The 13401-nt window shown below is 40.1% G+C and overlaps 2 protein-coding genes across 3 annotated transcripts in view; both read right to left on the bottom strand.

Annotated features, from left to right (window-relative positions):
* Positions 1 to 7754, bottom strand: part of plch1 (phospholipase C, eta 1) — a 67897-nt gene extending 60143 nt beyond the window's left edge. Inside the window, exon 1 of the mRNA XM_055045344.1 lies at positions 5626 to 7754. The gene's annotated coding sequence lies outside the window, so the exon portion shown is untranslated. The remainder of the gene's footprint in view (positions 1 to 5625) is intronic.
* A 48-nt stretch (positions 7755 to 7802) lies between these two features.
* c18h3orf33 (c18h3orf33 homolog (H. sapiens)) lies at positions 7803 to 11764 on the bottom strand. Of its 2 annotated transcripts, none has more exons than XM_055045349.1 (5): positions 11534 to 11764; positions 11115 to 11174; positions 9771 to 9930; positions 9286 to 9446; positions 7803 to 9094 (listed from the first exon to the last, which is right to left on the bottom strand). In XM_055045349.1, exons 1-5 carry the CDS (start codon positions 11693 to 11695, stop codon positions 8828 to 8830), a joined length of 810 nt encoding a protein of 269 aa, XP_054901324.1. In that variant the 5' UTR covers positions 11696 to 11764; the 3' UTR covers positions 7803 to 8827. The 2 variants fall into 2 exon arrangements, with proteins under 2 accessions (XP_054901324.1, XP_054901325.1); XM_055045350.1 differs by having other exon boundaries at positions 7803 to 9091; positions 11534 to 11755.
* Positions 11765 to 13401: the final 1637 nt, after the last annotated feature.

Below are 13401 nucleotides of genomic sequence, written 5' to 3'. Positions count from 1 at the left end.
CGATCAGACGCCCCGACAGGAAGTAGGTCGAGAATGCCTTTAAGAGAAAAGTTTTCTCCATGTTGATGTTTCGATGGAATATAGCAAATGACACACGAAACAAAACCTAATAGGAGTACAGCAGTTCAGTATGCCCCCTTTTTCCTGTCTGTATTTATTATTTACAACAGTTGCGCATTCATGTTTTATTGAAGCATCCGCAGAGTTTGTAGTTGATTTAATACATGCAGTCCTTGTGTAATGGAGCTCCATTGTGCTGGATCTTAAGATTAGAAGTGGATTTCTGTCCTAAATGTTCCAAATGGGGGGAAAAAATTGAGAAAGTGCCGACGAGACAGCATAGAAGGTAATCATTTTTGTCAATAGTCGTATACTAACGATTCATTGAACCAACTTTAGCTTTGAATATGGCATGCATTCATTGTGGCATTGTTTTGATAAGCTTCTGCATCGTCGCAAGAATTATTTCCGTCCAGTGTTGTTTTCTGGTTTCATCAAGATCTTTCTTTTCCAACATATTCCAAAAATTCTCATTAGGGTTAAGGTCCAATCCGTGTGCAAAAATGACATTTCATATCGCTTAAGCCACTTTTCACAACTTGACCCTGATCAGTCCTGGCTTTCTCATCCTGGAATACTGCATGTACCATCAGGGAACGTGAAATTCCCAGATGAAACAATCTGCTCATTCAGGTAGTCAGCGGGCCTCATTCTGTGGGCACATTACTTTACTGAAACTGGACAACTGCAGCCACCACAGATCATAGGTCCATGTACGTTCCACATGTGGAAAACATTCTTATATTGACTACATTCATAGACGTTAGTGCAGTTGTTGTATTTTTTTATTTTTTACAAACATTTCCAGGTTATTGTAAACTTAAGCATAGGAGGTTCTCACTCCTCCGATAATGATAGTTTGTGTCTGATGGCTAAAACTTGGAAAAAATTCACTAATCTAACAGAACATGATCAAATATTCAAAACCTCAACCGTGTTAAAAACGTATGGAGAACAGGAGTCGTTTCCAAAAGACCAACGAACTTAACTGAATGGGGTTTTTGTACATTTCTAGTCCTGATTATCTTTTTGCAAATATTGCTGCACACATTTTCTTTTATAATGTACCGTTTTATAATGCACTTCATTAAAGTTACTGTATTATATCAATGTTTTGACAACCTGATTTTAAAGGGAGCAGTGTTATGTTTTTCTAGCCACTTTATTGTCCAGTAACTGTGTTACCTTCAGTTGTTCAAAACATGCTGTAAATATCAAACATCACTTAAAAGAAATTTGTTCTCATAATCTATAAACACCTTAAAATTGGGTCTTTGTCTCTTTAAGAAGCTCCTACTCTTTCTGACACATCACAACAGTGCTCCTCATTATAGCCATTCTTATGAGCGTTGGCTGAGAAGTAGCTCATATTATTATCAGCTCACTTACAGCTTCACCAGGTGTTTTCTAATTGCTGCTGCTGCTGATCTGGTGGGCTGTGAGAAGAATGTCTTTTATGTTCCTTTGTGCAGCAAATGAGAGATTAACTCTGATATTTTTTCTAAACAATGTATTTCAGTGTGAAAAACAGAAAGAAATCAGTATGTGCATTCACTTGTTTCAGGTTCGTGTCAAACCCAGTATTGTTGTCCTGTAGGGACGGTAAGGATCCCTACATCACAAAGACTGTAGTTCCCTATGCTCTTCAGCACAGGTGTCAAACTAAAGACCTGGGGGCCAAATCTGGCCCACCAGACCTTTTTATGTGGCCCTCTAGACTCTAAATTACATCAATAAGTCTTTCCAGGTTTTCAGAAATCTGCTAAATTCACACAAATCAACAAATCTCCACATTTCTCCTGATTTTACTGCAAATTTTCTCAAGATTGGTCTCAAACACTGAGTTTAAGTGACTGCTACTTCAGCCTTACTTGGTTTAGTGCACCTGGATCAAATGATGGCTCAATAGAAAGATTAAGAAGAACATTGACATACTGAGGAGGTTACTGCCAGAGAGCCAAAACAAGCAGGATGCCAGCCCTCCAGGACCGACTGTGGGCACCACTGCTGTACAGAGTCAAAGCAGTAAGTTGTGGCCACTTGTTAAACAGTTACCAGAACCAAGTAAACAGTCTTGGCCCATTGATGGCCACCCAGACACTTTCACACTCAGTGACTCATTGAAGGCTTTGCTTTAAGCTCTGACAACAGAAAACAGAAATGTGGTTTTACAATACTCTCATAGCAATATCATAAACTCAGAACTTTTTGTTGTTTTGCCAAGCTACTAAGTTTCCTATGTAGCTTGATAAATAGTTGTACTGCTAGAAAATCAATTGGCTTAGGGAAAGGACAAGGAAGTTTCCTAAGTTTGAGTTTTCATCCAGTGGTAATATTTTAACCTGTTCCTGGTAGAGTTACCTGAGGGGGGCATTCTTGTATTGTGAAGGTGGCCAATGATTAGCCACTTTTAAGACATATTACCAAGTCATAAAAACAAAGAATCTAGGGTATATCTTATACCCAAATAGACAGATTGGTGACTCCTGGGATCAGACAGTGAAACATTTCTTAACACCATACTGAGGCTTTTGAACATTTACAAGTAGGTCATGAAACTAGACTGGTGATGAAAATAAATGTTGGAAATAAATATTCCAACATTATGTTTGCAGATGTGCTATTTGTCCGTGTTTGGTTAAATTCTTCATGCAAGACCAGACTGACATGTGTGCATGTTTGTGTGCGTGTGCGTGTGTGTGTGTGTGTGTGTGTGTGTGTGTGTGTGTGTGTGTGTGTGTATAATTGACTGTTTGTGACTTACTTTGCTGTGAACTTGAGTGTCAAGTAAGATCATGTGTCACACATGCTAAAAATGTTCTGCAGAGTTTGATATTTAGTTTCACTGTTGATTTGAATTAAGCTCCTTTTAAAGGGAAGTCATGTTATTAGTAGAGTCCAACTGTGTGTATTTAATATCAGTATGTTCTGTGAAGACCTCAGAGTTTACTGAACAAACAGCATCATGAACAGCAGAGAACAAACTGGCCGCCGATAAAGTTTTGGAGATGTTCAAAACAACTTTAAAAAAAGAACATACAAAGATTTGCAGATCCCTCACAGTATTGTTCTATCAATCATTCGAGATTAAAATGGTATAGCTGCAAAACTGAGGCCGTTCAGTTAAACTACCAGGCTGGGAAAAGAGAGCATCAATAAGAGAAGCAGCCAAGAGGTGACCTGTAACGAGCGACTTACATCCAGAGCTCAAGAGGGAGAATCTTCTGACATGAAAAATATCAGTCATGCACACCACAGATATGACCGTTAAGACAGAATGGCCAAAAGAAAGACATTGTAGAAACAGTTAATAAAAGTTTGTCACAAGCCACATAGCAAACACAGCAAATGTGAAAGCATGTGTTGAACTTTTGGCCAATGTGTGGAGGACAGCACTGCTCATCCTACAGCGTATTGTTAAACAGAGGAGAGGCAGCATGTTGCTGTGTGAGTGCTTTTCTTCTGCAGGGTCAGGAGGAGCTGAATTCAGGACAGTCCTGGATGAAGAACCTCCTGCAGGTTTAAACTGGGGTATAGGCCCACCTTATCAAAAATAAATTCATTTATTAGAATGGTCCAGTCAAAGTCCAGAACTGAATCCAACAGGGAAACTTAAGAAGGAATTAAAATAGATGTTCACAAACAATCAGTATCCACTCTGTGCTGGAATTGTTTTGAAAATGATAACGGGCAAACAATTCAATCTGCAGATGCTAAGCTAATGGAAACACACACACACACTGGTGTTTGTCAGATACAATCTAAGTTGGGCTGCAGTTGCCACTTACTACATCTTGTATCCTCATGTACTGTGTACTTTCCAATGATGTTATATAACTGTTATTATGTATGTGTATGTTGTTTGGTGTTGTGGTTTCTTCGTTTTGTTTTTTCTCTTTCTGCAGGTGTAGAGGCAGACTTCAAGAGTTGTGTTCTCTATTTGCTTCTTTCTCTCCTTCACTTCTATTGTCTTGTTTCCCTTTAAAGCTTTTCCCACCTTTGCCCCTTTCTTTTTCATCTCTGCGTCCATTACATTTGAATTAAACCCAAAACAATTTCAAAACAAAGTTCCATATATACACAGCATACAAAGTGGAGCATCACAGCGAAAGCCGTAATGCTCCACTTGTGAAAGCAAATTTTTTGGGCCTCACCTTGACACTCAGACAACAATTCTGAGCGCCACACTGACTGACATGTTAAAAAAAGAAGAGAAAAAGAAAGTCTTGCAGCTGCAGAAGAAGCAATATAAACCCCAAAGTATTAACGCCACATATTTAAGATTATTATTCATTCAAAAACTTAAAAACCATTTTAGTGTCTGGTTTTAAATTCCCCCCTGCCAAAAATTAAAAAAAAATAACACAGAGAATGTTGCAGCTGTAGTGTAGCAAAACATTAAAACATTTGGGAGACATGAATAAGTTTAGAAGGCAGTGTGTGGAGAGAATGTTTCACTCAATCCCAAACAACCCATCCTCTTGTCTCCTGCTGTACGCTCCTCTAAAGGAAAGTTCATTTATTCATGAACGTTCGGAGTAGCCACAGAGTCATGTTCCCACTCCTACAACCCAACACCAGAAAGCTGATACACTCCTCACAATACTCCCAGTCTCATAGTAACAAGGGAGTTTCTTTACGGCTGATGCATTCCTTCACACACACACACACACACACACACACACACCACACACACACACACACACACACACACACACACACACACACACACACACAATCTTCACAGTGGGTGAGGGCGTATTAGAAAATTGCTATCCGGCGTTTTACCAGAAAGTGTTTAATTGTGACAACCACCTGATTGCGTTTGAGGAGCCTCCCCATAAAGCCACAAAAACACACGCGGTGCATGTTGAATTTAGATTATTATGAAAACGGAGCAGTACAAACAGAAAATGTTTGCTTTTTTTTTTGTTCATGTGACACCAGCTGTCTGTCATTTTAAACCTCTTTGTCTTTCACACCCGGTCAACCATGCTCAACCCACTCAAATCAAATCAAAAAAACTCCCCAAGGACTGTCCTTTCAGATACAGGGGGGGAACCAGAGAGAGGGGGAGTGCCAGCCTCTTTCTCACTGGGATGGCTACCGGCTGAGTGTAATAAAAGCCTTTGTTGTGCTCCCCAGCTACAAGCAGCAAATTCAGCTGTGGCAGAAAATGCCTCATCAGTCATACTGATTATGTATTGACTGTAACAGCAATGAAGCCCAGGTAGACGGCTAAAACATACAAAAATATGTAAATGAGCACTGAAATCATCCTGGAAGAGAAATGAGCTTCTGTCTGATCACAGAGGGACGCAATAAAGATAAGAACTGAAATGTTGGTGGTTCCTGTTTTCCTAAAGTTGGAACATGTGCACAGCTGCTTGGATACTGTGTGCAGTATCCAAGCAGCTGTGAATGCAAAGTGACAGGTAGGAGGATGTGGGCATCTTGGTGAAGCGGGAAATGTGCACAATTAGGAATCAGCAAGGAAACAAAATGCACTACATAAAGAGAGGGGGGGAAATGCATAGACATCACAAGAAATATCAGCTTACTTACGTTTTCTGCTTCAGTTGTTTCAGCCTTTGAAACTCTGTTCTCAGTTTTCCTCACAAACCTTAGTCCCTTTCAGGAGCGGCGGGTGTAGAAGAGGTCCTTCAGAAAGAGGAAATCCATCGTATTACATATTAGTTGAGATCCCAGAGGTTTGGTTTTAAGACACAGAGGGGTCAGAACAACTTCCCTGCACTGTGTGAGCAAGTACCCACCACTACATCAAGCATGGTGCCTTTTCAAATAACCTCTGCTGGTGTGGGACAAGCCAGTTTGCCAAAAGCCTGAAACGGATTTCGGATTGGAGCTGGCTGTCCTTCGAGTGAGCCATAAAACAACAGGGAAATAAAACAAAATGATTTTTCTGTCTGAATTTGGGAAAGGGGAGAAACAGACTGACTGCTGCTTTGTGTCAAAACATAAAATAAATTTACATTACTTTAAATATCAAGAATTTGATTTAAAAGACTAATTAGCCACTGTGACAAAACTTCACTCAAAACACTTTGTCCACCAAAAATGCAAACAAAACATCCCATTTTCTATTTGTTTTAACTAGATTTTTATATTTATGTATATACTTACTTTTTTCTTTTCTTTTTACAAGAGCTGCTACTTTTAAAATCTTATTGTGCTTTTGGTCTGCAGTGAGAATAAAGGAGTCCTAATTATGATTCTAACCTCTTGCTTACATCTGGGTATTAAAGTCAAATACAGCTCAATACCAGAGTCTAGCTCTTTTTAAATGTATTTAATTGTTTTTATATTTATTTATTAGCCTTCGCAAACTGGGACAAAATTTGATTGTTGATGAAGATGACAGGAAAAAGTGTTCAAACAAAAGGGGAAGCCACAACATTTGAAGGAATGTAAAGTGAATCTCTTTCAAGAGTTTGGCTGAGATTCACAAAAACTACAGACGGACTCAAGCTGACTTATCCAGAACATGGGCTACGACTGTTGCATTCCTTCTATTAAACCAATCTTGAATCTGAGACAAAGGACAGCACTGTTGTTCAATGGTCTAAAGTCCTCTTCACAATTCAAGCCAATTTTTGCATTTAATGTGGAAATTAGAGTCTGGAGGAAGAGTGGAGAGGGTCAGATGCCCGAGTTCAAGTGTGACATATTAGCCGGCAGAGATGATTTGAGGAGCCATTTTATACACTCACTGTGTTTCATCAAGTACAGGCGTCTATTCACTTCAGGCATCATGGTAGCAAGCTTTGTAGAGATGCTGATTTCATCAGGATTTGAAATCTTGAAATAAAGAAATTCTAATTATGATTCTAACCTCTTGCGATTAAAATGCACCCTCCTTTAAATGCAGCTTTTGTTTCGGTCGATAGGCTTGACCTGCACAGTCAAAAGGACAGAATTGGTCGATACTGAAGTCTAACTTTGTCCTGGAAGGGGGAGACACACAATCATCTGTAAACTCTACAAACTATATATAATTCATATTTGATTAGCACAAAAACAGCAGCAATGAGCTATTGTTCTTTTTCAATTAGAAAGTAAACATTTGTAAATGGTAAAATCCTTCTTATTGGTCTTAATCATCTAAAGCTGTTAAGTTTGTCAGAAATTTAATTGTAGGTTTTCATTTGCTGTAATCCATATTCATCTAAATAATTGGAAATATATAAGTGAAATACATCATTCTGCAGGAAATGAAACCCAATAATGCACCGAGTTCCCCTTTTGAATCGCATTGCAGAAACAAATTCACGTTTTAATGACATTCTGAGTCGGCGAGATGAGCCGCAACACAAGTGAGCAATGAGCGCAATGATTCCAACAATTGGTCTCCACAGACATTACCAGATTTAAAACAAAAAAAACCACTATATATATACACTATATCAACTAATCAGTTCAGTGAACCGCATCTATAAACTCTGCCGTTAAAAACTTTCCTCTTCCTTCTCCGCCTGAGCCATGGTTTCCCTCCTGCTCCTCCTTCGCTGACAGTTCAAAGTCTACCACCCCGCATCAGCCCCCCAAATGCACCTTACAATTTAAAACCTGCCCACCAATCGCAACGCTCTATGGCAGCAACAGTCCCCGGTGACATTTGCACAACAAAAGAGACGACAAGCTGATTTATCTCCTTCTCTCCCCCATCCCGCTCTCCTCACTCCCCCCACTCTGCTTGGTTCCCTTTCCCCTTCCCCTGTGACTCCTCCTCTCCTGCTTTTGTGTGTGGACCCAAAATCCCCTTCCATGGCTCTGACCCTCCTCCCTTCTGCACTAATCTCCTCGTGTCCCTCTGGATGGAGCGCTCCGGCGCTAACTCTCACTGCACCGAGACCCCCGCACCCAACGGGGCACGCTGCGGTTTGGCCTCATTTACAGACCTCCCTCCTTTGCTAAGAAATAAATGAAGTATGACTCTGGCAGAGAGCTTGTATGTTAAACTGTAACACGAGCAAGCGCAATCACAAGTGCGAACAGATGGTATACGTGCAAGTCAGAGCGCAGGTGCCTTATTGGAATAAAATAAGAAGCTAAAACTGCAGTTTGTTATCCAATGGGGCTTTTACATTCATTTCTACTTATATAGATTTAGAATTGGAGGTTATAGCCCATTTATTTCTACTTTCAAGCTCAAACATCACAAAAGACACAGTAAAACTACTCACTAAAGGAACAACTTTGGGTGCATGTTGGGATCCCTCAGGGATCTGAGAGGAACCGATGGAGTTTAACCTTTAGGGCGCTTTGTGTTTCACGTTTAGTGCTTCTATAGCAACAGTGGACAAGTGGACCCCCGCCATCTCTCTCTATTTTGAACACCATTAACTGATCCCACCCCAAGTGGGAAGTCCCAGTCAAACACACACACACACACACACACACACATTAACCAGTAACACACAGGCTTTGAAATCTTACAGATAAGAATGTTGATTTTGACAGTATTTTCAATTTATATTTCAAACACTGTTCAACTGATTAATTGACACCAACGTCTTAAACATGTGCAAGAGGAATGCAGTGTATCGACTTCTTGCCGCACAAAGGAGAAAAGAAGAAAGTTTGACCCTCTGTTTTCAGGTTTATATTCACGTTTTCCGGGCTTTTGCCATGTCTATAAGCTTTCTTAAGCTGTGGAAAAGCTCTATTAATAAAATTCATTTGCGTCCCTGAGCAGCGGTGGTTTTCGAAACTCCCGACAACGAAGTGTTTAACTTGGATTAATGAGTCACTCAGCGCGAGTCCTTCTAAAGATCCTCCCCATCAGTCTGAGCAATGGATTGTCTTTGAGGGCTTTGGAAGCCCTCTCCCACAAGCCCTCCTCCTTCCACAGACCCAGACCCTTCTTCTCCGCTTTCACCTCTGCCCTGTGCAGCCATTTGTGCAGGCGCCAGTGGAGGGGAGAGCCCGGCGGGAGCCCCGCGATGGGAGCTCTGCGGGCCAGTCCGAGCCTGAGGAGCTCCTCGTTCATGGAGTAGCTCCACATCGACCCCTGCTGGACAGACAGGAAGGAGGCTAGAAAATTACAACAACAAAAAAAGCCCATCGAAGAAGAAGAGCTACTTCAATTCATGTAAGTTTTAATGAGAACTTACAATAAGCTTAAAATGAAAAGGCAAAAAACAGTTTTGTCTCAATTTCATTTAAAGGTTCATATACACCTATGAGGATGATTCGATGCCTCACCCGTCTCTGGGACACCAGACAGTGCAGCATGTTGTCCTCTCGGCTGACGAGTTTCAGCCAAACTGTTTGAGGAGGAATCAGGTTCTTCTGCAGCCACATCTTTCCCTCCGGCGTCAGCTCCACTCCGGCCAGATGCACCAGCAGTGGAGATGTCGACCCATCTGAGGAGAGGAGAGAAGCAGCACTTACGATCCATGTTGCAGTAAATCACTGGTTATCCCTGAGCAGTTGTCCATTATCCTCAACTGAAATGTTTATGTACATTTTAGTTTTACGTTGAAAATAAGAGTCTAGACTTCGTGCTCTCGACATTATTAGGAGCATAATATAGTGATAATGCAAGCGAAAATGGACAAAGATTTCATGCAAAAGTGTTTCTTCCACAGTAATCCTGCTTGCACCTCTATTACCATCAACAAACTCGTAGGCCTATCAGTGCATATACTTGAGCAAATACAAATCCAGTGTAAAACAGTAGACGTTACCCTGGTGCTTTGACAGTAACGGAGAGATGATTGGCAGATAAATTGGGACATGCTCCACTTCTATTCCTCTCTCTGTGATGGAACAAACTTTTCCTCGAAGGCTGACGTTCCCCTCAATGAAACGGACTGGGATCTCTGAAGCGGCTTGAAACTTCGTGATCTGGAGAGATGAAATAAGATGGAGTGACAACATTCGCAGGGATCCCCGGAGTACATCCAACAGCGCGCGGCAAAAGCGTTCAGACCTCAGTAACTTGCTTCACGTTTTATCAGGACACAACTCTTGCTGCAGATTGTCAATGTGGTCTAAATCTTAACTTTGACTGGGCCACTCTAATACACAGGTGTTATTTGATCCAAGCCAGCGGTGTCCAAACTCTTTGGCATGTGCGCCAAAAATGTCCAGTTGAAAGTACAACAGGTACAACACCATTTTTAGAATTTTTCTTCATTATAATTGCAAAACTTTTTGTAGTTTTTCCATTTTCACCTGCTAAAAAAACAATATACTATACACATAAATGAAATACGCAAATTTGCAGTCTTGCATGTTTTCCAGATTTAAAAAAAACAGCAAACTTTGTCCTAAACTTTTCATCTTTTTTTCATTATTTATTTGCAACTTTTTTTGCAACGAGAGCAGGATGTAGTTCACTCATTTTATTTGGCTAAGTGCAGTCTTGCGATCCTCTCTCTGTTGTCAGATAATGGATTAAACAGAGCTCTGTAAAATATCTTAGTTTGAGATCAACTAATGAGGTGAACTTTGTGAGGTGAACCAAAATTGGTTGTGCCGTACTTTATTTAGGGGTATTAGGGTAAAGAAGTTGGATGCTAAAGCATGACACGCTTTTTGGAGTTTTTATTAGTAAGCAAAATTTTGAAACCGTATAGACTAGGAGTGGAAAACTCATTTTTATTTTGGCCCCCATGCAGATCATTAATGTGCGCACAATTTGATAAAACTTCCCATTAAATTGCTAAAAGTGTGTCTTTCTTAGAGTTAAGTAGAATTGAACTTCAGTTTTTACAGTAACGAAATTTGGCAGAACACATATAAAAACTGCTTTGAGTTGATGGATGAAAGAATATGTAGGCTTTTCCAGATAAGGCTCTATTCATGTTTCTCTCAAGAGTCTGAGGTTTCTTGAGTAAATCATTTCTTCAACTGCTTTATTTTTATTTTATTCCTTTCCTCAATCAATACAGATTCTGACAAAAAAACACATGCACGTTCGTGGTTGTTATGTGGCAAAATGTTCAGTTGTTCAGTCGCACTGAATGCTTTTGTGAAATTGAGTCTTCACTGGTTATAGAGGACATATTTGGCCTACTAGAGCTTACCACTCTGATGCTCCTTGCGATGACAATCACACCTGCAACAGCCAGAGCAGTGCTAATGTTCTGTGTGAGACAGGAGAGAGCTGTGAGGGGTCTGTAGAGCTGACAAGAGGGGAGAAATGTAACACGTAGCATGTTGTTTGGCAATGACAGCGTAAGAGCAGAAGAAACTGCTGCTGCTGATGATGATGGTGATGGTGGTGATGATGGTGGTGGGGCGCGAGCACACAGTGCGCTGAATCATTGTCACCGTGTTCAAGAGAGGAAGTGCTTAGAGGTAATTGTGCGCGTTTTTATTCATAGAAACCCACACATTTGTTCCCCTTTCAAAAAAGCAAAACAAAACAAAACGTTTCGTAACAGCGCTGCTTCCACTTCTCTGCCGCGCCGCCTCCAAACAAACCGAAAGCAAAGCGTCCTACCCGCACAAGAGTCAAGTTGTCGTCCGCGAACTGAGATACCACTGACACTACGTTACGAGACGTCTGCTGCTCTCGGGCTCTCTGTTGTCTGTCCCTCCCTCTCTCCACGGTTTCCGTTTCTCTGGAAGTCTCCGGCATGTTGTTGACATTTTCTCGACGCATCTGAGGTGGGAGGGGGTCACTCCAAAGGAGGGCTGGGTTGGAGTCTCCGCCTTGTGGTGTGATGTGGTAACGACAGGCAGGCACCCAGAACGCATCAAGTAACAGAAATAATGAAAAATATTTAACCTTTGATGCAAGATAACCCCACTCAGAGTTGTTTTCTTTTTAAATCAAAGTGTTTCCAAAAGTCTTTAGGGATTAAAACATTTTTTCAAACATTTTTTTAACATGCCCCACAGCTTTCGATGTATGCAACAGATTGGTCACGCCTCAGACGTGTGCACACCTGATTAAAATACCAGGTTGCCATGATGTGAAAGATAAATAAATCCTTTAAAAGTTTTTTTTTTTTTTTTAGCATATAATTTGATGCATACTGTACAATTCAAGTAAAACAAAAATTGGAGGAATGTTAAAATAATAATAATAATAATAATAATAATAATAATAATAATAATAATAATAATAATAATAATAATAACTGTACAAAATTAACAATGATTTGTTTGTTATATTTAATTGCACCAAAAAGTTTGTTCCTGGTTTGGGAGGCATCTCTCAAAAGTTAAATGGTTTATAATAAAAATGTTATCTTAAAATGAGACATCAAACAACATTTGGACCTGGAAAAATCTCTTGAGGAATTGTGAAAGTCAAACTCTTTTTCAAATTGATGACCAGATTTATCTATTTTTCAACGGCTCTTTTGATGATTTTGTGAACAAAAACTCCAAGTCTTTCTTTGGTGATACCAAAGAGAGTAAGGGCTCTTCGGTATCACCCAAAGCTCCCTCCATAGATTCTGTCAGATTCAGTTCAGGGCGGCTCTGATTGGGCCATGCTAAAACTTTAATATTACTTCCAATCAGCAGAACCATTTTGGTAAAATTACCACTCAATAGACAATGATCAGTTGCAGACTCTTTGCAGCTTAAAATCAGTACCTCATTCAATATCTTCAACAACTAGTTGCCAAATATTACTATGTTTCTGCTCAGCCTCCCACGAAGCATGACTGGGCTTCGCTGCAAAAAACACAAAATCTTACAAAGTATATTTGTCTAGTTTCTGGTGCAAATATCGTCATAGCATTGAAACAAGATAAAACTAACCCATTATCTATCCTGTATCTTGCTTGAAAGTTACTTGGAAGTTAGTTTTGTCTTATTTCAGGAGTACCAAGACAACTAGACAAAAAATACTTGCTGAAACTTTGTGATTTTGGAGTGCCGTTGTGTTTTGCCAACTTTCAACACAAGATTTGATAAAATGTTGCCATCTTGCACCAAGGCTGCACATAACAACAGTGCATAGCGCTACGACTATCTGACAAGTTTGACCCAGATGACCTGCGTCTCTCGATTCTGCATCACAGTTTTGATTTTTATGTTTGTTACAGTCATCACCTGTGAAAGTGGTCACATTTCTCTAAGGGTGTAGCATACACTGAACGTCACTGAGATCAATATTGAATCTGTAAGTAACAAAAATCTACTGAGACTCCAAAGTGCAGCATGACAACAATGACTTTGTCACATTTATGTCAGTTGAAAATTAAAAGAAAAAAACTACATCCAGAAAGATTAGTATCACTCCAGCTGTTAATTGAACATTTATTTTTTAGCCAGGTAAATGTTCTTCTCTGTGCCACTGTATTGTTTTTGACTATTGCACGCACTATGTTCTGATTGCATATTACTGGGATG

Source organism: Poeciliopsis prolifica, unplaced genomic scaffold (assembly GCF_027474105.1).
Source record: "Poeciliopsis prolifica strain line A6 unplaced genomic scaffold, Auburn_PproV2 SCAFFOLD022, whole genome shotgun sequence".
NCBI lineage: Eukaryota > Metazoa > Chordata > Actinopteri > Cyprinodontiformes > Poeciliidae > Poeciliopsis > Poeciliopsis prolifica.
Note: the sequence above shows the minus strand (reverse complement) of the source record. Positions and strands in the feature narration are given on the sequence as shown.

Coding starts and splice junctions, on each gene's coding strand:
- c18h3orf33 (XM_055045349.1), bottom strand. CDS start 11,695: ATGCGTCGAGAAAATGTCAACAACATGCCGGAGACTTCCAGAGAAACG. Junction 11,175..11,533: donor ACAACTTGACTCTTGTGCGG/GTAGGACGCTTT, acceptor TGTCTCACACAG/AACATTAGCACTGCTCTGGC. Junction 9,447..9,770: donor GTTACTGTCAAAGCACCAGG/GTAACGTCTACT, acceptor TCCTCTCCTCAG/ATGGGTCGACATCTCCACTG.